General features: G+C 42.2%; 1 protein-coding gene across 1 annotated transcript in view; it reads left to right on the forward strand.

The window, feature by feature from the left end:
- beat-VI (beaten path VI) overlaps window positions 1-22,544 on the forward strand; it is a 65,987-nt gene that overhangs the window by 39,623 nt on the left and 3,820 nt on the right. Inside the window, exons 3-5 of the mRNA XM_064694652.1 lie at window positions 11,429-11,577; window positions 12,764-12,855; window positions 13,152-13,262. Of these exons, the coding sequence (XP_064550722.1) occupies window positions 11,442-11,577; window positions 12,764-12,855; window positions 13,152-13,262 (339 nt within the window). The 5' untranslated portion in view covers window positions 11,429-11,441. The remainder of the gene's footprint in view (window positions 1-11,428; window positions 11,578-12,763; window positions 12,856-13,151; window positions 13,263-22,544) is intronic.

A 22,544-nucleotide genomic window follows, 5' to 3' on the forward strand; every position in this document is an offset into this window, starting at 1 on the left:
TCCGGGGAAAGGTCTGTGCTCTCAGTTACTTTGAGCCCGCGGCATGTTTAAAGTTCTGCAGCTACAAAGTGAATTTCATTAATGCCAAATTATTTGTATGTATGTATTTATGTTTTTAAAGCTTTTGGCAACGAATGGGGCAAATGTTTTATATATATATAAGTGCCTCAACCACTATGCTGTTTAAAAATGGCATAATTTATGCGCCAAAGTTCAACAAAATCAATTTGGCCACAGTCAGCGCCAAACTTTGCAATTAAGTTCCAAAAGACATTTGGCAAAGTGAACAGCCAATGGGGAGGAAAAGGCTGCCGGTCCACCTGCCAGGTGCAAGCATCGCAACTTTCGCGATAACTTTAAATCATCTAATTATGAGTCCGCCATTGGACAAGCAAGCAAAACCAACAACAACAACAACAACAAGAACAGAGGCCAATGCTAGCAGCGTTTAATTTCCGCTGCTGGCGGCCCGACTGACCACCCCTCTGACCCACCGCCCCACCGTCCCGCCGTCCCGACTGTCTGCTCGGTCCACGAACTGACACTTTACTTCATTTCTGCTGACTGGAATTAATGGCTTTTGTTGGCATAGTTTTAACGCTTGAAGTTCGACTGCGACGCTGTGTACAAAATTTATGCTCGAATTTATTGCAAAGTTTATTAGACAATTCCTTTTTTGCGAGTAATTTTCGCCAAAGAAGGCAACGGAGAAATTTTTGTGTAATTTATGAGCTTCATAAATGACCAAAACATAAAGCCAGCCAAACCAGAGCCACAGCCAGGCCCAGCCGCTGGGCCAACGCTGCGTATGAGCAACGTGCCAATTGCCTTGATTTCAGTTAGCCTGCAGGGCCAAAGAAGCACGGGTAAGCTGGGCGCAGGGCAGGGGGTATAGCACAGCACTCTGTAACTGGTCTTCACATTACATTACGAAATGATGTCGGCTGAATGCAAAAATGCCATAAATATGAATGAGCTGACGAGTAGCAGCAGTGGACTGTGCCCGATCCCTTTTGGCCAACTGCTGTACTTTATTTGTTACAACATATTTAACTGTAGTTGCTGCCTGATACAGCCTGTACCTGCCGCGCTGCCTGGCAGCCTGGCAGCCTGTCAGCCTGGCTGCCGTGCTGCTGCCCACGGCTGCCTGTGGCTGCCTTTTAGTTTTCTGCTTTGATTTATGTAGGCAACGGCAGAAACATTTCAAAAGCAACGGCAAACAACGCAAACGGCCAAAAGTGTGTCAGTATATGTGCGAGTGTGCGCGGGTGTGCGTGTGTGTATGTGAGCCAGAAGTTTGCTCATAACTTGCCCTGGCACACTGCCCTGCCCTGCCTGGCCTGACCAAGTGTTTGCCACTTGTTGTGTCTCATCAAAAATGTATTAACGAGCTTGCAACGCAAACGATTCTTATCTGCCAGCGTTGATTTCATTTTGAGCTGCCCTACATGCCACATGCCCCTGCCACAAGTTTGACTTAGATTTGTATCGCTGGCATTTTCAACACGTGCATGCAAAGCTGGGAGGCAGCTGCGACTGCTCCCAGCTTGAATCTGGAACTGGGCATCTTTCCACTTTCCGCTTTCCACTTTCCACTGGCGCGCAAAGTTTTAATGGCGCATTATTTCTTGCTATAAATTATAACAAAGGCGGCGCATAAAAAGCGTTAACATTTAGCCGCGCCAAGCGCCGACGCTTTGATAATTTTAATCACCTGAAATGCCAAATGAGCCACCATCAGCAGCAACAACAACAACAGCAAGTCTTTAACAAAGTTTTCCCAACGAAGAATCTGTTCTTGGCCCATGCGAGTTGTCTTCGTGGCTCAGCGCCAAATGCCGAATAAAAAATTTGCAAGCGCACTCAGGAACTTCCAAAAAATGGGCGCAGCTCGCACTCGAAAAACAAAAAACCAAACTAAAAAAAAAAAAATGCCAGAAAAATATCAACCGCAAGCTTCAAATGGCACTTTATCTTGTGGGCGATGCAGCGCCTGCAAGGCTGCTGCACTTTATTTAGTGCAGCGGCTGCCGCAACCACAACAATAATAACAATAACAACAACGAGGAGAACGAGAAGAAGAATTGCAATGACGGCAACGATGCCAGCGACTTGTCTGTGAATTTATGTGGCAAACTATGAGCAAAATAAGCAGCGCCCCAAAAGTTATGAGTTTCGTGTCATAAAATGCCACAACAACAACAACAGCTGCGCTGCCACCTGCAAGGGCAACGCGAGTCTATGTGTGAGTGTGTATTGCTGTGTATGAGTATGCATGTGTGTGTGTGTGTGTGTGTGTGTGTGTTGGTGTGCCATGCTGTTTATGCAAAAAGCTCATTTCACGCTTCCGCTTCCGTTTTCTATTATGCCCGAGCACAAGCAACAGCAGCAGCAGCAGCAGCAGAAAAACAAAATCATAAATTCATAATAAAATAAATATGTATAATTTTATGCTCGTTGAAATGTATTCTTATATCCTTGGCTCTGTAGCCGCCGCAAAACTTTAGCTTCAATAAAAATGCCAAATGCGCGAACATAACTCCAGTTCAAGCCAGCAAAACAAAGCCAAGCGGCACTCGCCCCTCCCCCCTCCCCTCCCCCTACCACAACTATTTACATACCAAAAAAAAAAAACCCATTTCCCACATGTATTTCGACAACTTTTGTGCAGCTCTATAGTAAATTAGACAAAATTAAATTAAGCAACGGGTTAATTAGTGGGAATATCGTCGGCAAATGAAATTAAATGCAGCCAGCTGATGAGAGCCGGCTGCAAAGAATGCTAAATTTCATAGAACGCCAGCCGGATTTGGAGCTGGCTTTCAGTGCGACTCGGCCGCTTGGGGAGGGGGTTGGCGGATTGTCGTAGTTGCAGCAGTTGCTGCTAACTAGTCAGAAGCTTTGCATGTCACGCAGGCGACGGCATAGACAAACATTAACCCCGAAACTGGCAGGGGCACGCTTCAATCTCAGTCAACATTGTTGTTGTTTCTTTGTAGTAGCTTTTGTTGTTGTTGTTGTTGTTGTTACCACGCATCGTGTCGCCAACAATGTGGCAACATAAAACTATTACCACGACGACATGAACACAACTCCTAATTACCCAGGGATTTGAATTTGTCTTGCGGCATGCACGCACACAGCCACCCACACACACACACACACACGCGCGCACACACACATGTCCATGTGTGTGTTTAAGATGTACGATGCCTTTGAATGCGTCGTATGGCACGTTGGCATCATAAACGACTCTTATCTGCTGCGCCCTTTTCTAGGCCAGGCACAGATATTTGGCCACGCCCAACTCTTGTCTGTCTTTTGCCAAACACTCTTTTTTTTTCTTCTTCTCTTTGCACTCTCTCTTTCTCTATTTTGGCAAGGCTTCTTCCGTTTTATGGCTTGTCTTGGCGACGCCGCCGCCATTTTCTTTTCAGTTCATTGCCGCCATCGCTTTCGTCACTTGTCAGCTCCACCCGCTACCCCTCGCCGACCCTGACTATTAAGCCCGAACGTCATTAGCTTGTCTCGCTTATCTTTTAATGAGTGTAAAATAAAAATCGTTCAAGTGAGGGCTGGCTGGGAAACTCTGGAGGCAGCAGCAAATTATCAGGACTTTCAGGCAGTGCCTCTTATAGCCTCTGTATCTACATGGGATCTTCAGCAAGTTAACTAGCTGAAAGTATTTATAGTGCTGCCTAATGGCCAATCGCATGCCTTTTGGCTGTATTTTATATGTAAACATATTTTTACATCTTCAAGTTTATCCGATCCAATAAGTGAAAATATATTCAAGATACCTACTGAGAGATACGGATACATGAGGATGCAGCCACATAAAGATACCGATGCATACATAAAACTTTGTTCTTTAATCCTAAGTACTTGAATAGGTCCATAAGGGTCTTAAATATGCGAGTTTGTCAATTTTGAAACAGATTTGGATTTAGGCTATTATTCATTTATTGAATCAGTTAAGAAGATCTTCAGTACAAACGAATATAGTTTAAAACTAGTAAGAAAGCTATAGTCATGTCAAGATATCGTCAAACATGATAAAATCATTCGGCATAGGAGTATACTACATATTTTAAATTTATAGTCTCTAGCTTTTTTAGTTTTCTGTCTTACAGACCAACAGATGGACAAGCTGACATGGCTAAATGAACTGAGCTTTGGGGTACATCTGTCACTTAAACTTGCACAAAGCCACATTTGCAATAATTACAGGGTATAATAACATCAAAATAAATATTCAGTACATGTTTCGAAGTTTTTGCTGAAGAGCAGACCTCATTCTGCCTTCAACAGTTCATAAAGTATTTGGTTATTTTCGTTCTATTTTATTCTTTTTTTTGAATATGAATAATTCACTTTTTTCATTTCCTGTCGCAAGCTATCTTTCTTTTTTCATTCACTTCAAGTCACTTTTTTATCACTTAGCAATCTTTCGTACCATCTTTTATTCCATGAGCTGCTTATCCCGTAGTTGGATTTTATCAATCTGTTTGTCCGGCCCCCCCATTATGCCACATTTCTTAATATAGAGTTTGTGGTGTGTTGTCCGCGTATCTTTGCAAATCAAGTATACGCACCGTCGAACGCCGACTGTCCAGCAATATTTCAGTCACCTATTCCCTGGCGCCCCTCTGTTTTTGCGCCTAAGCTACCACTTAATCCAGTCGCCTCGCTTTACTCACCCCCCACCCTGCCATGCCCCATTCCCCCGGCGCCCTAACCTCTTGTGTGTTTGCGTGCACACCGGGGCACGCGTTGTTTAGTTGGCCCTGTTGGATTGTTGTTGTTGTTGTTGTTGTTGGATCGCTATAAGCCCTTAATTAAATATTAAATACGCCTAATTGCGCATTTCATAACTCAGGCAACGGCAAGTAATTAATTATTTAAGTTAAACTAAATTGAGCTCAGCCAGTCACGACATACGCACAAAGTTTCAGCCCGGCGGGCAATGTAAACCAATATCTTCCGTGCGCTGCCTCATTGCTCGGCTGTTGGCTGTTGTAAGATTATGCCGCTTATTTGTAAATTAACATGTAAAAAGCAGCGCAGACAGACAGGCAAAGGAAAATTCCGAGGCTTATAAACAATAACCAAGCGAAAACGGCATGTGAGTGACTTTGACGGGGAAACTGATGCGAGTTGTGCCCCGAGCTTTGCGATAATTATGCAACTCGCCTTGCCTAGTATACGGTTTATTTTTGCAGCTTTCTTTATGCTTGCGTAAACATGTATTAAATTTCCAGCTGATAATCCGATAAACGGCAAAGATTATTAGCCCGTACTGCCACACGTTGCCAACACAACTTAAATGATTGAAATTGGAGCCGAGAAATCACAACACTGCCGTCCATTGTTCGGCCACAATTTGCCCAACTTTTCAGTGGTTAGAAAACTTTCACAACACACATAAACAGACAGAGCAGGAGGGTTTGTGAGAGCAACTTGCTCCGAAAACTATTTTCATAAATAGCAGCGGACAGCGCCAAATGCAAACAGGGAACCGGCGTCGTCTGGACTTCGTCATTGCCTTCTTGCCCGGCTGCCGGCGCGACGGACAGTCAGAGCTTGAATCCTTTAAGTTTCTTTTGTTCAAAATATACTAATGCCCGTTTTTCACCATGTGATTTATCGGTTTCGAGGTTTACAGTTCGAGTTGCAAATGCATTTTCCGTGTTTGCCTCAGCCAGCCCGCAAGCCGAGCGGACGGCAGACGTTGGACTTTGGCATTGCCAGCAACTAACTAATACAAACTTCAGATGGCTTTCATCTGATTCTCGGCTTTATTCTTCCATCTTTCTATCTTTCTCCCTAACTCTGCCTCGCTCCCTCACCCCTCCTCACCAGCGTTCTCTCTGTTTGTATCTTTGCGTGGGTGCGCAAACTTTTTGGCTTTCAAAATGTCAACTCATTTGAGCTCGCTTTTTTCTACCCTTTTCTGTTATAATAACTTTGCGATAAAGTTTGCAACACAATGAACAGCATTTTTCTTTATCTTTTTGATTGTGCAACAACATTCAGTACTTCACTATTCATTGCATTAACTAGCATTACGATTTACCATAATGCACTTTCAATCACAATATTCCTGGTTGGGTCGTGTGAATATAACTAGTAATAGTTAATCCCCATTCAATATTGATTGAAAATTTGTGTGTTCAAATTATCTTTAATTGGTTCAAAAAATTTTACATACCACTTCTTTAAATTCGTATCATTATTTAATCTTATTGAAACCCTATTGAAACAACCAGCGGGTACTCCGCGGCCATTTCCGGCACATCTATCCTGATTTCCATGTTTATTTGTGAATATACTTACAGTTCATCGATTCAAGAACCCAAAGTTGGAGTCAACGGTTCCACCCATGTTCATATGGTGGTGGGAATCTTGATCTTTAGAATCGCCATCAAACCTTTGAGCGAGGAAGCTTGAATTCTGCGAAACATATGGGATTATGTACCAAAAAGTTTCAAACAAGCACTTTCCGCGCTTTTTCCACACTTGTGAGTGAAATTTCTCGAAGCCCCTGCCTAGCGTGAGGGAACTGCACTGAAAATTATAGCTTCAAAATTATCAGTCAGGGCAAACAGTTTTATATATATAGAGATATTTCAAGAATAAAGCAAATAACTGCAATATTTTTTACCTTCATAGATAATTTAGATCATAGTAAAGAAGCATAGCAAACTAGTAATGCAAAATGTTGTTATTACAAGAATTTTAATTTCGATCGATGATATTTATGACAGCTATATAATCCAGTGGTCCTTTCCGAACAGTTTCAGTTGAAAAGATGCACACTTTTCATAGAAAGAAACAGGCGAACATGCCCATATTTACTCGGCTACTTGGTGCTTTTTTCTCTAAATGTTATATATATCTATATGTTATATATGCTTATTACTGCGCAATGCGTTATCATCATGACCAACCAAATTTGGGCCACTTCCGGCCGCATTGACCACATGTACTCAGTGCAGCAATTAGCTGGTGCCGGAGTCAGCTGCCAGTCGAAATGGCAAACCGCATTTAGTACTTGATTCAATTTTGAACAAGCGGCTATGGCAAATGGGGCATCCTGTAATATCTGTGATGGATGGCAAATAACTCATTAGTCTGCCACGTATAATTAAAGCCAAATCTTGAGATCCGATTGTGGCCATGCTTGCTGACCAAGTCGAGCAATTGTGGTTATGATCTGCATGCGGAACTCATACTATTATCATAAAAAAAGAAAACGAAACCTAAATCAATGTCCTCTCAGGAAGTGCCTTGGCAATTTGCAATCCTTTGTGTCATTACACAAAGCTTCCGCAGGGTCCTGGTGACTGTCGCCTGCAGCGACACGCTGCTGCAATCAAAGCGTCTCGAATCACCAGCAGCATCAGCAACAGCAACAGCAGCAGGAGCAGGAGCAGGAGCAACCGGCGTATTAATCCTTCATTGGCAATCAGGAATCTTGCCTTTGCCGTTGCCGTTGCCGTTGCCAATCCCCTCGCCAATGCCTTTGCCACTCTGTGTGAACCTGTGATGAACTCTGTCCCAGAAACGGAAGTTGTAAAAACGCCAACGCCGCACAAAGCAAACATAGATGGCATTTTTGGTGGCTGCTGGTTGCCTTTATTGTGCGGCACTCTTGATGCTTGGCTAACCAGTGGCATGGAACCGATTATAGTATTCCGTATTTGGATTTGGATTGAGATTTGCCTGGGGGCATTCGTCAAACGATGCAGCAACTGAGGCAATTGTTTCGCCAAGTTTCGCTTTTCGCTTTGTTCATTATGCGCCGCCTTCATTCTTCTTCATTCTTTTTTTTTTCTCCCTTTGTGCTGCCATTGTGCTGGGGCAAAGCATAAACACAGATTGATTGATTAGAGGCCCAGCTACTCAGTCGGAGGAACTTCTGTAGAGCCTGGCAGCCTGGAGTTATCGTGTGTGTGGCAGACACTGTGGCACTAAACCTAATGAGTGGCCCTTGAGCGAGTGTCGCATCAATCAAAGGCGCATTTAACGCTTTATATAAATAAGTATTTGTTTCCCACACATATATGTAAATATATATATAAATATATGTGTGTTTGTATATTGGCAGCGATTTCTCTTGACTTGCGATTATTGTTTTCGTGTAGATGTGTGCGCTGCTCTGACAGCTGGCGATTAACAAATGAATCATATAGTATGTGTGTAGGTGAATGATGGCGCCCCAACACACACGCCTGCCTGAAACACTTTAAGTATGGTTGAGCCTGGACTCAAGTTGCCATTGTTAAAGCCCACCTTAATCGGCTAAGCAAGCCAATTTCTGCTCATATTGGCGATACCTATCTGCAAATTGGCTACGTGGCCGGCTCAAAGGGCGTAGATTGGCATTAAATAAACTGAAACTGAAACTGAGACTGAGACTGAGACTGAAATCAATAGTGTTGGCAATTGAGAGCGACCAGGATGCCGCAGCCTCACTGCTGGGTCAGCATTGTTGCACGTCAGGACTTCCGTCATGGACACCAGTCGGCCATCTGTGACTTGGCACTCCATCTCTCTTCTCTTTTTATTCTATGCCACGAAAGGAATGTCAGTATCCGCCTACAAGTACAGACAGCTTTCTATCCAATACCCGTGCCGATAGCAGTGCTGACACATCCTGTTGTATCTCATTCTCGTCTCACTTATCTCAAACTCTCTCTCTCTCCGTGCTTTGGCCTTGAAGCAAAGTGCTCATTATCAGTTGAAATGTTGTCAATCACGGGATTTCGTTTGTTTTGTTTTGATTTGACTTTCAATTGAATTTCCAATTTGAATATCCAACGTTAGCATTGCCACCCTCTGGCCCCACCCCCCCCTCCCCCCTTTAGCTACATCTTCTCTCCGGCTAAGCTTCACGCAGCTTCCAAGGCTGAGTTTCGCAGCTTATTGGTAAATTGCAAACTTTCTACATAAAAAATTAATTTGATTATTTTTTCAGGGTTTCCGGCATTTTGCTAGCGTGCTTAGACTTGCGTTAATGACGTCATAATCAACTGTTTTATTACACATTAAAAAAAGTTAAGCTCCCCGACACACACCCACAAGCATACACACGCACACAAGGCGCGTAGCTTTTATTGAGCTTAGCTGTAACTTTTTTAATTGTACTTTCAACATTTTCCCATTAGAATTCGTTTGGTTTTTGTCTACAAAATGGCATTTAAATAGAATAAAATCAAGGTTTATTGAATTGTTAAGTGCCGAAACGTTTTCTTTATGCCTCGCATCCATAAAAATCAGCAAAAAGAATCATAAAGTTATGCGCATGTAATTATCGAAAACAAAAGAAAGACAACTCAAACAACAGGTTTTTCTGTAATTATATTCCTCGGTCCATTGCAATCGAGTTTTCAAATATGCAAATAATCTCAAATAATTTCAAATCACCTTCCCAAATGTACTCACCCTTTTCCTCGATTTTCAAGTAAGACGATGTATATTGAGAATTTAAAACTTTCAGTATCAATCATTAAAATACTTTTAAAAACAATATTTTTTCGACGTAGCGAAATTGTATTTATTTGAAAGTTTATAAATATAAAGCAAGTATTTGAAATTAATTTTAAATTAGCAAATTCCTCAGCCCAAAATTAACGCAGATTTCTAACCGAAATAAAGGGTTACAGGGCACAGCAGTCGGTCGGCAGTCGGTCGGCATTCATATTGACGCAATGGCGAAGTTTATGTTTCTGATCGAAAATTTTAATTAAAATCATAATGAAATAATTGAGAGTTTGTTGTTATAAAATTTATGCGTAATAGAAATTTTCGAAATTCCCATGGCATGAGCAATAACAAAAGCAGCAGCAGCAGCAGCAGAAGCAGAAGCAGCCAACAATAACAATCGGGCCAGTAGTTCGGGCGGAATGCGGGAGCGTGGGATAAGGACATGACAACCACAAGGAATTTGCATTTGTATTGGTACATCATAACGGAGACTGACTCCTAGAACGCTGCCCGGTATATATGTTAGCTGCGTGCCAGGCGTTCAGAGCCATAAAACAAAGACATTAAAGTTGAAATGATGACCCGGGCTTAATCGACTTGCCAACAATAATATTTAAATTTAATTTAAATGCTCACATGAGAGCAGGCATGCCGGCAAACAAATCGAAGGACACGCATCCCAATCTCCTGGACAATTTGCAAAACGATATGGTTGTAGATAAAATGTCGAAAAGGTTTCGCCGTCGATGGGCGTGCAAAATGCACAGCTCGCATCTCAGCTCGTAGTTAGTTAAATGGCTTTCTTGTATTTTGTTTCTGCCCTCTGTTTTTTTTTGTTGTTGTCTGTGGTTAAGGGACAATAACTTTGAGTCTTTCGCTTGAAAGCACAAAATGATTGGAGAGTTGCTTGGCGAACGACCCGACCCGATGCCGGTCTAATGGCACTTTACGCAATATTGTGCGTGCATTTTGCGTGTTGTGTTTTTCGAAAATGCCATTTAAGCTGCGTTCCCGAGCTTTATGTTTATGTGTGCTGCTTACTCGAATTGCCAAAGAGCTAAATAAGTTTAAGTCCTGAAGCCATGCTTAAGTTCTTAGCTCGCCCTGAGTTAATGCCTTAATATCATTATCAAATTTTGTTGCTTGGCAATGTGCCACATTTGTAACTTCTGACCATTAGCTTTTGTTTTTGTGGCCACGACAGCATAACACTGTTGCTCGAAGTCTTGTTTTTCTGGTTGTTGTTGTTGTTGTTGTTAGTTGCGGTCTAATTGATACAATGAAACAGCAGCAAGAAGAGCAGCAGCAACCCAACAGGCAAGTCGTCAGGAAAGTTGCAACTGCAACTAGCAGCTGACAATTGTTTTCAATGCTGTGGTCAGCTTTCTGAGCATATGTCTGCCTGTCCATCAGTCTGTCCATTCGACTGCCAATCAAACACACACACACACACACACACACACACACACTCAATCTATTCGAAATGTCAGACACCGGTCGGTGCTCGTCTTCAATCACACTGTGTATCAAGCTGCTTCTGGTGCACGTTGCGTATGGGTATTGCCAGCACGAATCTATGTGTGTGTGTGTGTGTGTTTGTGATGCTTAGTTAAAGGTTTTTGTCTTGCTGCAAAGTTTTTAAGCACGTCGACGCTGCTGAAACTTGCGCACGCGTGTCATTTAAAAGCCTTAGAAAGTTGTCAAACTGACAAAGGATGCGCGCTTTACAGGAACAGCGACAGCAGTAGCTGTGCCTGTGCCTTTGCCTGTGGCTGTGGCAGGGTGCATGTGGCAACTTTAACAAGCAGGCCAGGCCAAGCCAGGCTAGTTATCAATAAGCACGAGAGCATCAATTCAAATATGATTACATGCAACATGCAACTTGCAACTTGCAACTTTTACTCACACATGCGTCTAACTCTCAAACTACTCTTTGCAGCGCAACTATAAAAATGGGCAGCCATGGCGGAAAAGTAAAAGGACGAAGATCCTGCGTGCTCAGACCGAGGCAAGGCTTACCCGCTTTGCATGCAGTATTCAATATGCTGGCTTTGAGCTGCATTATAATCTCCAATTTATTGCCGAGCGGTAAGTATGCTTACACAAATAAGTGTAGCTTATACTACATTCACAAAATAGTTAAATAGAGTTCGTATACATTTGTCTGTCTGTCTGCCCTTTGTACCGCTGCATTTATTATGCGAACTACGTGCTCAAATGTGGCTACAATCGATTATTTAATTTGCCCAATGACTGTTAACATTATGCATTGCACTCCACCCACACTCATAGATATAAAAGCACGCACACTCGTTAACCAGTCAATTTATAAAATATTACACATAATTTACCCGGCACTCGCCACGAGTTCAGTCGGGCTGAACTGTAAAGCGTTTGATGAATATTGGTTTGTTCAATTAAAGCTGCCATAATTCGGCCTACCGCATGCTGGTCATCCAATTGACCAGTTCCACGTGTGCCCATAGCCGGCATTTCTACTCCGCACGAGTTATATAATTTTTCAATTATTCTGTTGCCAGTCAAAGGATAACGCTTATAAAATCATTGATTTCAAAGCGATAACAATTATGCAACAGATTACACGACTGTCACATGTCAAAGTAAAATAAAGCATTCCTTTTGTTATCCACATTATCAAAATAAACATTTTATCTTTTGGGCAATCCAACTATGTATTTGTATTTAAAATGCAACAAATTCCAAATTAATCAGACTCCCTTTTTTCCGTCTATCTAAATGGCGACAAATTAAGTTGATTACGCCGCATCGCTCATACGCCGTGTGGCGCACGTTTATGCAATGTTAATTGTTTAACAGAGCATGCGCCACATTTCTCAATTAAAGCAAAGGGCGACGAAAAAAATAAAAAAATACACATGAATACGAAAATAAAAATTAAGTAAATTGCATTAAATTCAAGCCACACGGTGCTGCTCGATGCATTGTCATAAATTAACATGTAAACGGATCCGGCTGCAGACACCCGCAATTCCAACTGCTCGCGCATCCGATCCCTGAACGCGTGTAATTAAGTTTTTATGCCGTGACATAATCGAGTTCAAACCGTAGGCTTTGCAATGAGTCCAATGGATTCCACTTTCCACGCCGTAAAGTTCTCGATGCGGTGCACTTTAACACTTAAATGTGAACAGGAATGGACATAGGACTGCATCATAAGCTGATTAATTTTTCAGCTGGCCTTAATGTGTATCTCTCATCCTTTGCGTTTGCTTTCATTTTTTCACTTTTACAGCTCATGGACTGAAGGATCTTAAGATATTCGTGCCGGAAGCAGTCATCATGGGCAATGCAGCGACATTGTCCTGTCAATACGATTTGGAGAAGGTAAGTGAGACTTCCTTGGGGAATGAGTGTGACAATTGAAATGGGAATGAGCACAGGAACGGACACGGGCTCGAGAACAGCGACGGCGACGGCGACGGCGACGGCGACGGCTTGTTTAATTATTATAATTACTAGCACTTTGTCTTCGCTGTCGTAGTCCTTATTCTCGTACTCGTACTCGTACTCGTACTCGTACTCGTACTCGTTGTCGAGGACGTATCCTTCTTCTTCTGTTGGCGGCCATCCATTCAACCTTTTCATTAACGCTGCTTCTTCTTCATTTTTTTTTTTTGCAGGCGGCGCTGTACTCGGTGCGCTGGTACTTTGGCCAGGAAGAGTTCTATCGCTATGTGCCGCGCGAGGCGACGCCCACATTTGTCTTCCCCGTTGCAGGCATTAATGTTGATGTAAGTGAAATTAAGCATGCGATCACATAGTGCGCCTCCCTCCACAGGTTTTATCAAAGATGCTCTTAGCAATAAATAGATTTATTTTTTTTTATTTTCTGCTTTCATTTTATCATCTTTTGTCAATGAAACGTACAAATCTCGCCGTAGTGCCGCGTATGTGTCTTGTCCGTTCCAGCAAAGTTTGCATTTCAACAAATGGAATTGCGAAAACATTCAAATATTGTGTAAATATTTATTTAAATGTGGACAATGGCGACTGGGGCGCCAAATGCAGCCTGCGGCAACAACAACACCAATAAAAACAACAATAGCATCTAAAGCTGCTGGCCAAATGAAAGCGCCACGCTATTGCTGTCTTTTTCCAGTCTCCCTCTCTCGCTCTCTCAACCACACTAACTGGCAGTTATGCGCAATTTTTATTTGCCATTTTTTGGCTGTGTCGTGTGAGTGTGTGACTGTGTGTGTGTGTGTGTGTGTGTGTGTGTGTGCGAGTCCTGCACAATTTGAAAAGTGCGAATACAACTAACTGAAATATTGCGCAATGTGCAAAATATTTTATGGCGCGACTAGAAGCAACTGAAGCAGACCAACCTCGCGCTGAATACGTTTCGCATTCATGTTTGTGTTTATACCCTTTGTTCCAAATATGTGTGGGTATATTCCCTTCTGGACGATACGTTGTAACAGCTCGTGATGAATGCACAAATTGATTTTTATTGAGTAGAAATCAACGTCGGACTTAGACAGTGAATTAGCGAGTGCGTGGAGCTGAAATTGTTTTCAGGAGAGGCATGTAATAGTTGATCATATCAGCAGAGCCGCAGTGCTTGCTCTGTGCTGCACTCATTAATAAAAACAACAGCCGCAAAGTACGCAATAAATTGCTGGCCAAGTGCAAAGCGACAACATTTCTGGGACAGCATTTAAAATGTTTCTCAAACCAAAACATTTCCGAATGCTCACATTTGGTCAGTTCTAGTTGAATGCTTGAATCTACTTTCTGCTTTTCTTTCTAGCTTATAAAATAATATTCTTAATTATGATTAACAAATTCAAATCGTACTATATATACCCAAGAGCACCCTAGAATGCGCCACAGGCGCTGTAAAAAAATCGCTTGTCGTATAATCATAAATAAATAAAATCGAATTTGCCATGAACAACATTCTTTTGCTTGTCTTATTTTTTTCGAACACGAAATATAAATTGAAAACTCATTCGCGCGCACATAAAATTTCCAAACTCATTTACCAATACTCCATGGAACATTTTTCAAATTCGCAAGTGGCCGACCTTAAATAATAATAAATAATGGCATCAAGCGAAGGGGCCGTCGTTGCAATGTCGAAAGATGGGGCAATGTTTGTTTTAACTTATATAGTACAATGCGAAACAGAGCGAAATATGCGCTTATGAATATAATTTGCCACCCACCGACCATATCCTGTCACTGTATGTCTTTCTCTCGCACACCCTCTCTCTCTCTCTCTCTCTGTCTCACTCTTTGAATCAGAAAGGGGTGGCGGGGTACAGGAGCAGAACAGGCCACATCAATCAGCGGTAGCAGCAATCGGACTTGATTAATTTGTTCTGATTGTGTCTTTAATTTGCGCTCTATGCGGTAGCTGGGAAAATAAAAAGAATGACAAAGAGAAGAATTATAAAAACGAGGGAGAGAAAAACTCCGTTCAATGCGAGCAGCTCTGTGGAAATGTTAATTTGCCACTAATTGGCATTCAAAAGCATTTTCGCACTAATTAAATATTTCGATTACAGTTGCCTGTAACTGGTTGGGTAGGGGGAAGGGCGGCGCGGGCTCCAGCGATTGGTGAAGCAATTTGAGCAGCTAGCATTTCATGTTAATTATATTTTATGTTTTATTCTCGATATTTTGATGCCGTGGTTCATATAGTCAGCGGATCGGAAACTACAAACCCTCCATTGGCATTGCAATCAATGCGCATATTGTGTAGCCTACTTAGGGGCGCGGCCTGCTCAAGTGGCATTAAGTACTAAACTACAAATTTTAATTTAAGCAAATTCGCTTTTCTCTGTGCTGAAAACAAACGGACTACTTGAGATGCAATGAGCTATGAACCGCAAAAGGTGAAAGGCTCACAGCCACAGAAAGAGAGAGGCAACAAGATGGGTCAGAGGCGGGTCAGGGCGGGTCAGAGGCGGGTCAGAGGCGGGTGGCGTGTCCATTGGTTAATGCAAATGATTTAGCAAACGTGCGCTTTGCAATTAAGTTTGAAGGTTATTCTGTAGCTTCGCAGTAGCAGATGTCGGTCATATTGAAAGGCAGCTTTTGAAAGTGAAAAAATAAACACAGCAAAAGAAAAAGAAAATGAAAATATGCCACACCCCAAGGCAACGAATCGAAATGAAGCACCACGTTTTCTAATTTACATTGATAGCTGCTGCGGGTGCTGCTAACGAAGGCAAAATTCAAAGGCCATCCAGAACCACAAATGCAAATTGAAATGGAATTTTTAAGTTATGCCAAGGCAAACATGACACACACACACACACAAACACACACACAATCTACACTTCTCGTGTGGGATTACGAATGCCGTTGGCTGAGACAAGTCGAGCTAAGTGAAGAGATGCAGGCGAAATGGTGGCAAGTACCATAATTGAGATTAAAACATTATAACTTGACTTGTTTTACTTTTCCTAAATCATTTCAAGCAGCTAAACACGCTTAATGAGAAAAGTTCAGGCCGTGGCTATTATGATTATGCACATGCATTTATATCGGTGTGCATGTATGTCAGTCTGTGTGTGCGTGTGTGTGTGTGTGTGTAGGCAGACCATATAGAGCGATGGGCGTGCATTCAGAGTCGCACTCGTGCTCGGGACAACACTTGAATGGCAGCTGCTTCTGATACTGCTGTGACTGACATGCAATGCACTTGTCGGGCGAGGGCGGGGTCGGCAGCTTTGGCATGGGCGTGAGCGTGGGCGTGGCACGGCTAGCCGACCAACCGACCGACCAAGTGCACTTCTGTCGTCCACTTGAGCGTTATTGGAATGTAAATGTATGCAGATCAAGGCATGGGCACAGACAGCAAGGGGCGCCTGATTGCAGACCGACCCCGCGACGCGCCAACAAACTTCAAAAGTCATTCAACATAGAAATATGTATACCTTAACCCCAACTCACCCCCCCTGGGCAAGCGCACACATGCCGCATGTCACTCGCGACAAAAACGCCAACAAGAACAGCAACGATTACTGCGCTGCGGTTATACAAAAAGAGAAATAATAATCATCATGTTAAATGTAATTAAATTTTTAATTTAGAGACAGCGTCGTCAGACACGTTGGCAATCTTCAATTAAAACACACAATTACCAGGGCCACCCGCTGTGCCAGGCGGCGGGTATAGGCAAGCAGGAGGGGAGAGGGGAGAGGGGAATAGAGGGTGCCAGTTACAGGAATAGGATATGCCAAGTGCTCGAAAACTTTTGCGGCTTATTCATTGTCCGCAACAATAAAAAATCCGAAGCGAGCAACCAACCAAACGGCCTCAGTCTGAGAATGGACCTCGTCCTCGTGCTCGTCCTAGCACTCATCCTTGTCGGCTGTCGGCCGGACCAGAAATTTGTGCCCCGAAAACTTTTTGCACACTGTCAACACGGAAGGAATTATTCCGCATTAAGTTCGCGGTAATGGCGGCGGCAGTCACACACCAAGTGTCCTCTGGTCTAGTGTCCTGGCATTGTTGTTGTTGCTGTTGCTGTTGTTGTTGTTGCTGGCGTTTGCTTTTAACATTGTTAATAACCCGACACGCCTCCGCCTCGCATTTATGCAAAGCAATGTGCCCTTAAAATTAATACACTCGCCGCCTGCAGAAAAAAAAAAGAAGACGCAGCCGGCAACAGAAGTGGCCAAAAACTTTGCGCCCGCCATGGGCCAGCCAGACCTCCCGCAGTTGCTGGATAAATTTGGCTTGCTTTGGCCCTGGCTCTGTGTGGGTAGGCGCACAGCTCCGAATGTTGTTAATTAGATGCACACTGGGCGAGGCCACAGCCTCAGAGCGTTCCAGTTGTAGCTGTAGCTGTCGTAGTCGTTGGCCTTGGAAGTCGCCAAAGTTTAATTGAGCACTGCATGGAGAGTGATATATTTACCCTAATTCTGCTTTTTTTTTTAAGGTTTCATAAAAAGTCGTCATAATTGCAAATTAATTTAATGTTTCTAGTCATGATTTAACGGCCTTGCTCGATCCTAGACTTTTGCTCAAAATTTAAGACACCTATTTAACACTTATTTCCCCTCTGAAAATGCGTTTGAAGTCCATTGAATTGCAAGGAAAGAGTTGAGTCCAACGTTTTCCGACCAATGTTGGTCTTGCAGTGTGAAGCTTAAAGCCGATAAATAAACAAAATACCTTTCACAAGCATTTTTCATCCCAGAGGGTGAGTTTTGCGAAGAGTACGATACACGTATCATATGCATTTTCACAAAGGATGGTAAACAAAAAGGTATTGTTCAAGCGTATTATTCGATTTATTCACGTGCGGCTGGAATTGAAATAAAACAATGTAACTACTGTAAAAATATCAGCTTCTTAGCTCTTACAGTGTAAACTGTGCCAGTCAGGACAAATTATTTTGAATGTGGATTGATTTTTAACATAGTGAAAGATTTGAAAATGTTCATTCATTATATTTACCAGAATAATATAACTTAATATTAAGCAAGTAAAAAATTACTCTACATTCGGGATGCTTTAAAAAAACCTTCGTATTTTAATGTGGAAAATAATCCGTTTTACAAACGTAAGCGATATGTGCAAAGTAATAAAATGTATGCAATTTGTATGGATAGCTAAAATTTATTTTTGCCTGCAATAAAAGTAATTGCAAAGCTTATATATACACCATAAAGTTGTGCTCTTACGTAAGAGATTATTAATAAAGTTTCGTTTCCCAAGCATTAATAGAAATACATAATTCTGTTACATTTACGAAAACACTTTGGAAGCTATACAAAATTGTTACTCGCTCTCTTGCTGATGAAATTGAAATTTCTTAAAATTGAGAAAAGATACAAAATGTGTATAGATAAGCCTTAAAGATGAAAGTTTGCAGTTTAATTTTAGCTGAAATGAAAATGTAAGATAAATCATAGTTGCAGCCGTTTTCTTTAAAATTCAAGTAAAATACGCACTTTTGAATTTAATTGGGATCATATTTTATTTATGCGAATCGCAGTTACATAAAAGCAACAATATTTTAATATTTTTAGCTAGTTGCTAGCGTTAAGTGCTCTTTATTAAATTTTGGTAACAAGGTAACTCTTTACCTTGTACATATCAGTTTTTGCTGGCAACTTCAATTACCATTAGCAAAGCTTCGTGGCACAGTCTGTACGTTGCCGATTGAATTTGTTGTTGTGGCTGCAAATGTGGTTGGCGGCCTTGGCAAAAATGTTTGACAAATGGCTGCAAATAAACATAATAAATAAAAATGCGAGTTGCGAAATGCGAAATGCGCATTACATTCAAGACAAGCACAGAGCACATGTATATATAGATATATATACTGGTAACTAGCTGGTAGGTCCGGCCATCTGACACTGTCCATATCCCGGCGCAATTCCCTGGCACGGCGCATTCACATGGCGTGTGCCGCCGTCGCCAACAAAGAGCACAATAAAAAGCCATGCATTTTCCAAACACCAAAAATTGTTCACAGCAGCGGCAACAACACCAACGAAATCAACAACAAATGGCAATGGGCAACAACAGCAACAACAACAGCAACAAATAGAAGAAGAACCACCGCACCGGAAACATCTCATTCAGTAAATTTGTGGTCGGTTTTTGCCAGGCGCACTGCGTACTGCGCTCAGCGCGTTAGGCAGTCAAAGTTGTAAAATGCCAACGGGCAACTATAAAGGCGAACGGCAAGGGATGGGAGAGCAGAGCAGGTGGGGGGGAGGGAACGGGAACTTTGAATGCGAGCGGGAATGGAAGCGGGAATGGAAGCGGGAACGAGCCGCCAACGCTAGCGCCGTTAGTTCCAACAAAGCTCGAGGCAACGGAAATTCGGAATGACATAATACGTGCCCATGTGTGTGCCTGTGTGTGCATGTGCGTGGCCGTGTGTGTGTGTGCGCGCGTGTGTGTGTGGAGTGTGTGGCTGGCTGACTACCGCGACTTGAGTTGATACAGCAATAATTCATAAAGTGTTGCATGCAAACGAGGCTGCAGCTGAGCCACGCACACTTATATGCGTTTGTATGTGTGCCTACATGAGTGTGTCCGTGTGTCTATGTGTGTGTGTGTGTTCTGCATGCGACAGCGTTGGCAAAATTAAAATTGCTGCACAACAAACAGCGGAAACTCAGCGAGGAGGCAACAACAGCAGCAACGAGAAGCGTGGCTACAGCTGCAAAAGTACTCGAGTGTGGCCCATACACACACACACGCACACCGAGTAGGATCGGGCTGGGTCGATGGGGGGAGGGGGGGGCATTGCAACGAAATTCATTGTATTCTTACAACTCGACGTTGGCTGCTCAGCCGGCGAAGCGGTTTTGCAGTAAAGTTATTATTTCATAAAGCCAGAATTATTGAAACAATACTTTACTCTCGCACTTACTTACACACACACACACGCACACAAGCACACACACACACACACACGCATACATATGTATGTTGTATGTTTGTAATGCAAAATTGTGCTTTAGTAGCATAATTTTTTATGCCACAGAGTTGCAGCTGCGGCAACTAAAGCAATATAAAATATAAATAGAAATTAAAAGCCAACAAATAAATAAAAACAGGAAAAAAAGCGCAACGACAAAAACTTTTCCAACACAACAAAAGCAACTTGAGTTCAGTTTAGCTGAGTCGATTCAAGTCGAGTCGAGTCGGGATGAGATGAGTTGAGTTGAGTTGGGGCTTAGTTAGAATTCATTTCTCTTGCCTGCGGCCTGCCAGAGCAGCTACAAATGTCGCAACATTTTCATATGAGTAACTTAAATATGTGTGTGTGTGTGTGTGTGTGTGTGTGTGTGTGACTGTGATTCGACCGGGCACATAGTTCCTCAAAATGGCAGACATTTGCGTTTGTTTGGCGCGCTTCCTGGCGCTGCCACTTCCGTTTCCGCCAGCCACGAAGCACGGCACACCAACAACAACAATAATAACAACAACAAAAGTCATATGCAATTAAATAAATATGACAACAAAGTGGGGAGCAGGAGCAACCGTCATTCCAGCCAGCCGCAGAGCACAACAACGACGACGTCAACGACAAACAGCTAAATAAATAAATTGTAGAGGGACAATATTTGCATACAAATATAAATGTATATGTTTACACACACACACACACACACACACACACACATATATGTCTGTTTGATTACATAATTAACGTCATTTAATGCTCTGAATGGGTTGAGCTCACAGTCAGTCGCAGCTGTAGCTCCATAAAGAGCATCTAATTATGTGACAGATTAAAAACTAAAAACTAGGAAGAACCTTGCAGCTTAATGCCCTGCAGTCAGCCAAATGTATTCAGATCAATTCTTAGATGTGTTCCACAGAAGTCCTCATGCAAAATGTTGTAATTTTAGCTCGAAAACGTCTAACAATATACATAATCCTGATTCACCATGATCCCAGTGCCAAAAAAAAGGGTGTTCGTTCGGACAGAGGAATGGAAATCAAGACACAAAACCAACATTATCATTTACCTTGCAAATGAGTATTATAAGAGCCGCATACTTCATACTTGCAACTCACATAGAGTATACCAGAATAATAGAAAATATTTGACATGGAATTTTGAAATGTTTTACTATTGTTTATGCTTATGTGTCTGCTATGGCCACAGATAACGTTATGCATTTGGGATAATTATTCAAAGCGACTAATCCTGTTCACGTTGTACATTATAATCGCCAGCCGCCCAGCTGTGCAACAGGCACTCGTGACCTGCTCCAACTCCAACTGCAAAAATATCCAACTGTGATGTGCAGTGCAACTAGAATGTTGCACTCATAACTCGTGTTCCCGGATGCCAAATGCGGCTATTACTAAGCTGGATTCTGTGGCATATCGCGCATTTATTCATAGCTCACACATACGCCAACAGCACGAACACAGAGCATATAGATAACCTTATCAATACGTTTCGCATTTGTTTTCATTTTACGATTGCGTAACGAGATCAACGTCGACAAATCCAAAAGCCACTAAAACCACAACCCGCCAGAGAGTGCACCCAGCACCCAGAATCCAGAATCCAGACCCGAGAGCCAGCAGCAAATTCCAATATGCCAAAAAGGAGCCGCGAGCACTAAACCAGCTGTGGCTATTGGCTTGATGGCGTTGGCATTTGCTACGGCTCTGGTGGAGCTACTGTGGCGCCCTTATCGATAGCATTATCTACGAATGGACTTAGAATGTTGCAGTCGGGCGTAACCGACTGCGGAATACTCGTTCACAGTATGCAATAACAGCATTAGGTATGATATTATTCCTGGCGAGTTTCTTAATCGATTTTTAGAGGTGCTCTTTAATAGCTTTTCATTTAAAATTCGATCTCGCTTTCAATAAATTGAATCGATATTTGGAGGCGAACATCATTAATCTAAGCGCTGGGTAGATTCCGATTTTTGCGGCTAGCCTCAAAAATACTAACACTTTAAGCTGGATATACAGGAATCATTTTTGAAATTTCAAGTATCCAGCTTGAGGCAATTTCCAGACTTATTAACATAACCAATCAAATATATCCAGAGAAAGCTTCCATTACCGACAACTCCCATAACCTGACAAAATTCGTCAACGCAAGCTTTTCATAATTATTTCAATATAGGTGTACGCTCCAATAACTAAACACGTACTCTAACTTTTGAGAAATTTTGTTCACAAACTATCACGCTTCATATTTGTGTTGATGCAAATGAAATTTATGGTTCCCCTTCTAAGACAAATGGCAATGAAATTGCTGATTGTTTAAATATCAAAGACATTTTTTTTAAAATGGCACCAAGAAGAAGTTTTTTATCTCTTGAAGAACATTTTGAAATTGTTATTTTGTTTGAGTAAGAGGAATTGTCGTTGCGTGAAATTTTATTTTATTTCAATAAGATCTTTGTATCTTTCCCATAAGCGGACAAAATAAGTGCGATGATGAGTGTCCAGTTAAGGAAGCTTTCACTGTATTCAAAATTTTAAGTCTCCAGTTGCAAACGTTCCCAAAAATGATTGTATTACATACAAAGAGGTTGCTTGAAGCCAATATACTC

This window comes from Drosophila montana, unplaced genomic scaffold (genome assembly GCF_035044405.1).
Source record: "Drosophila montana isolate Dmon_TW-CO22-7 unplaced genomic scaffold, ASM3504440v1 contig_3733_1, whole genome shotgun sequence".
Classification (NCBI taxonomy): Eukaryota; Metazoa; Arthropoda; class Insecta; order Diptera; family Drosophilidae; genus Drosophila; species Drosophila montana.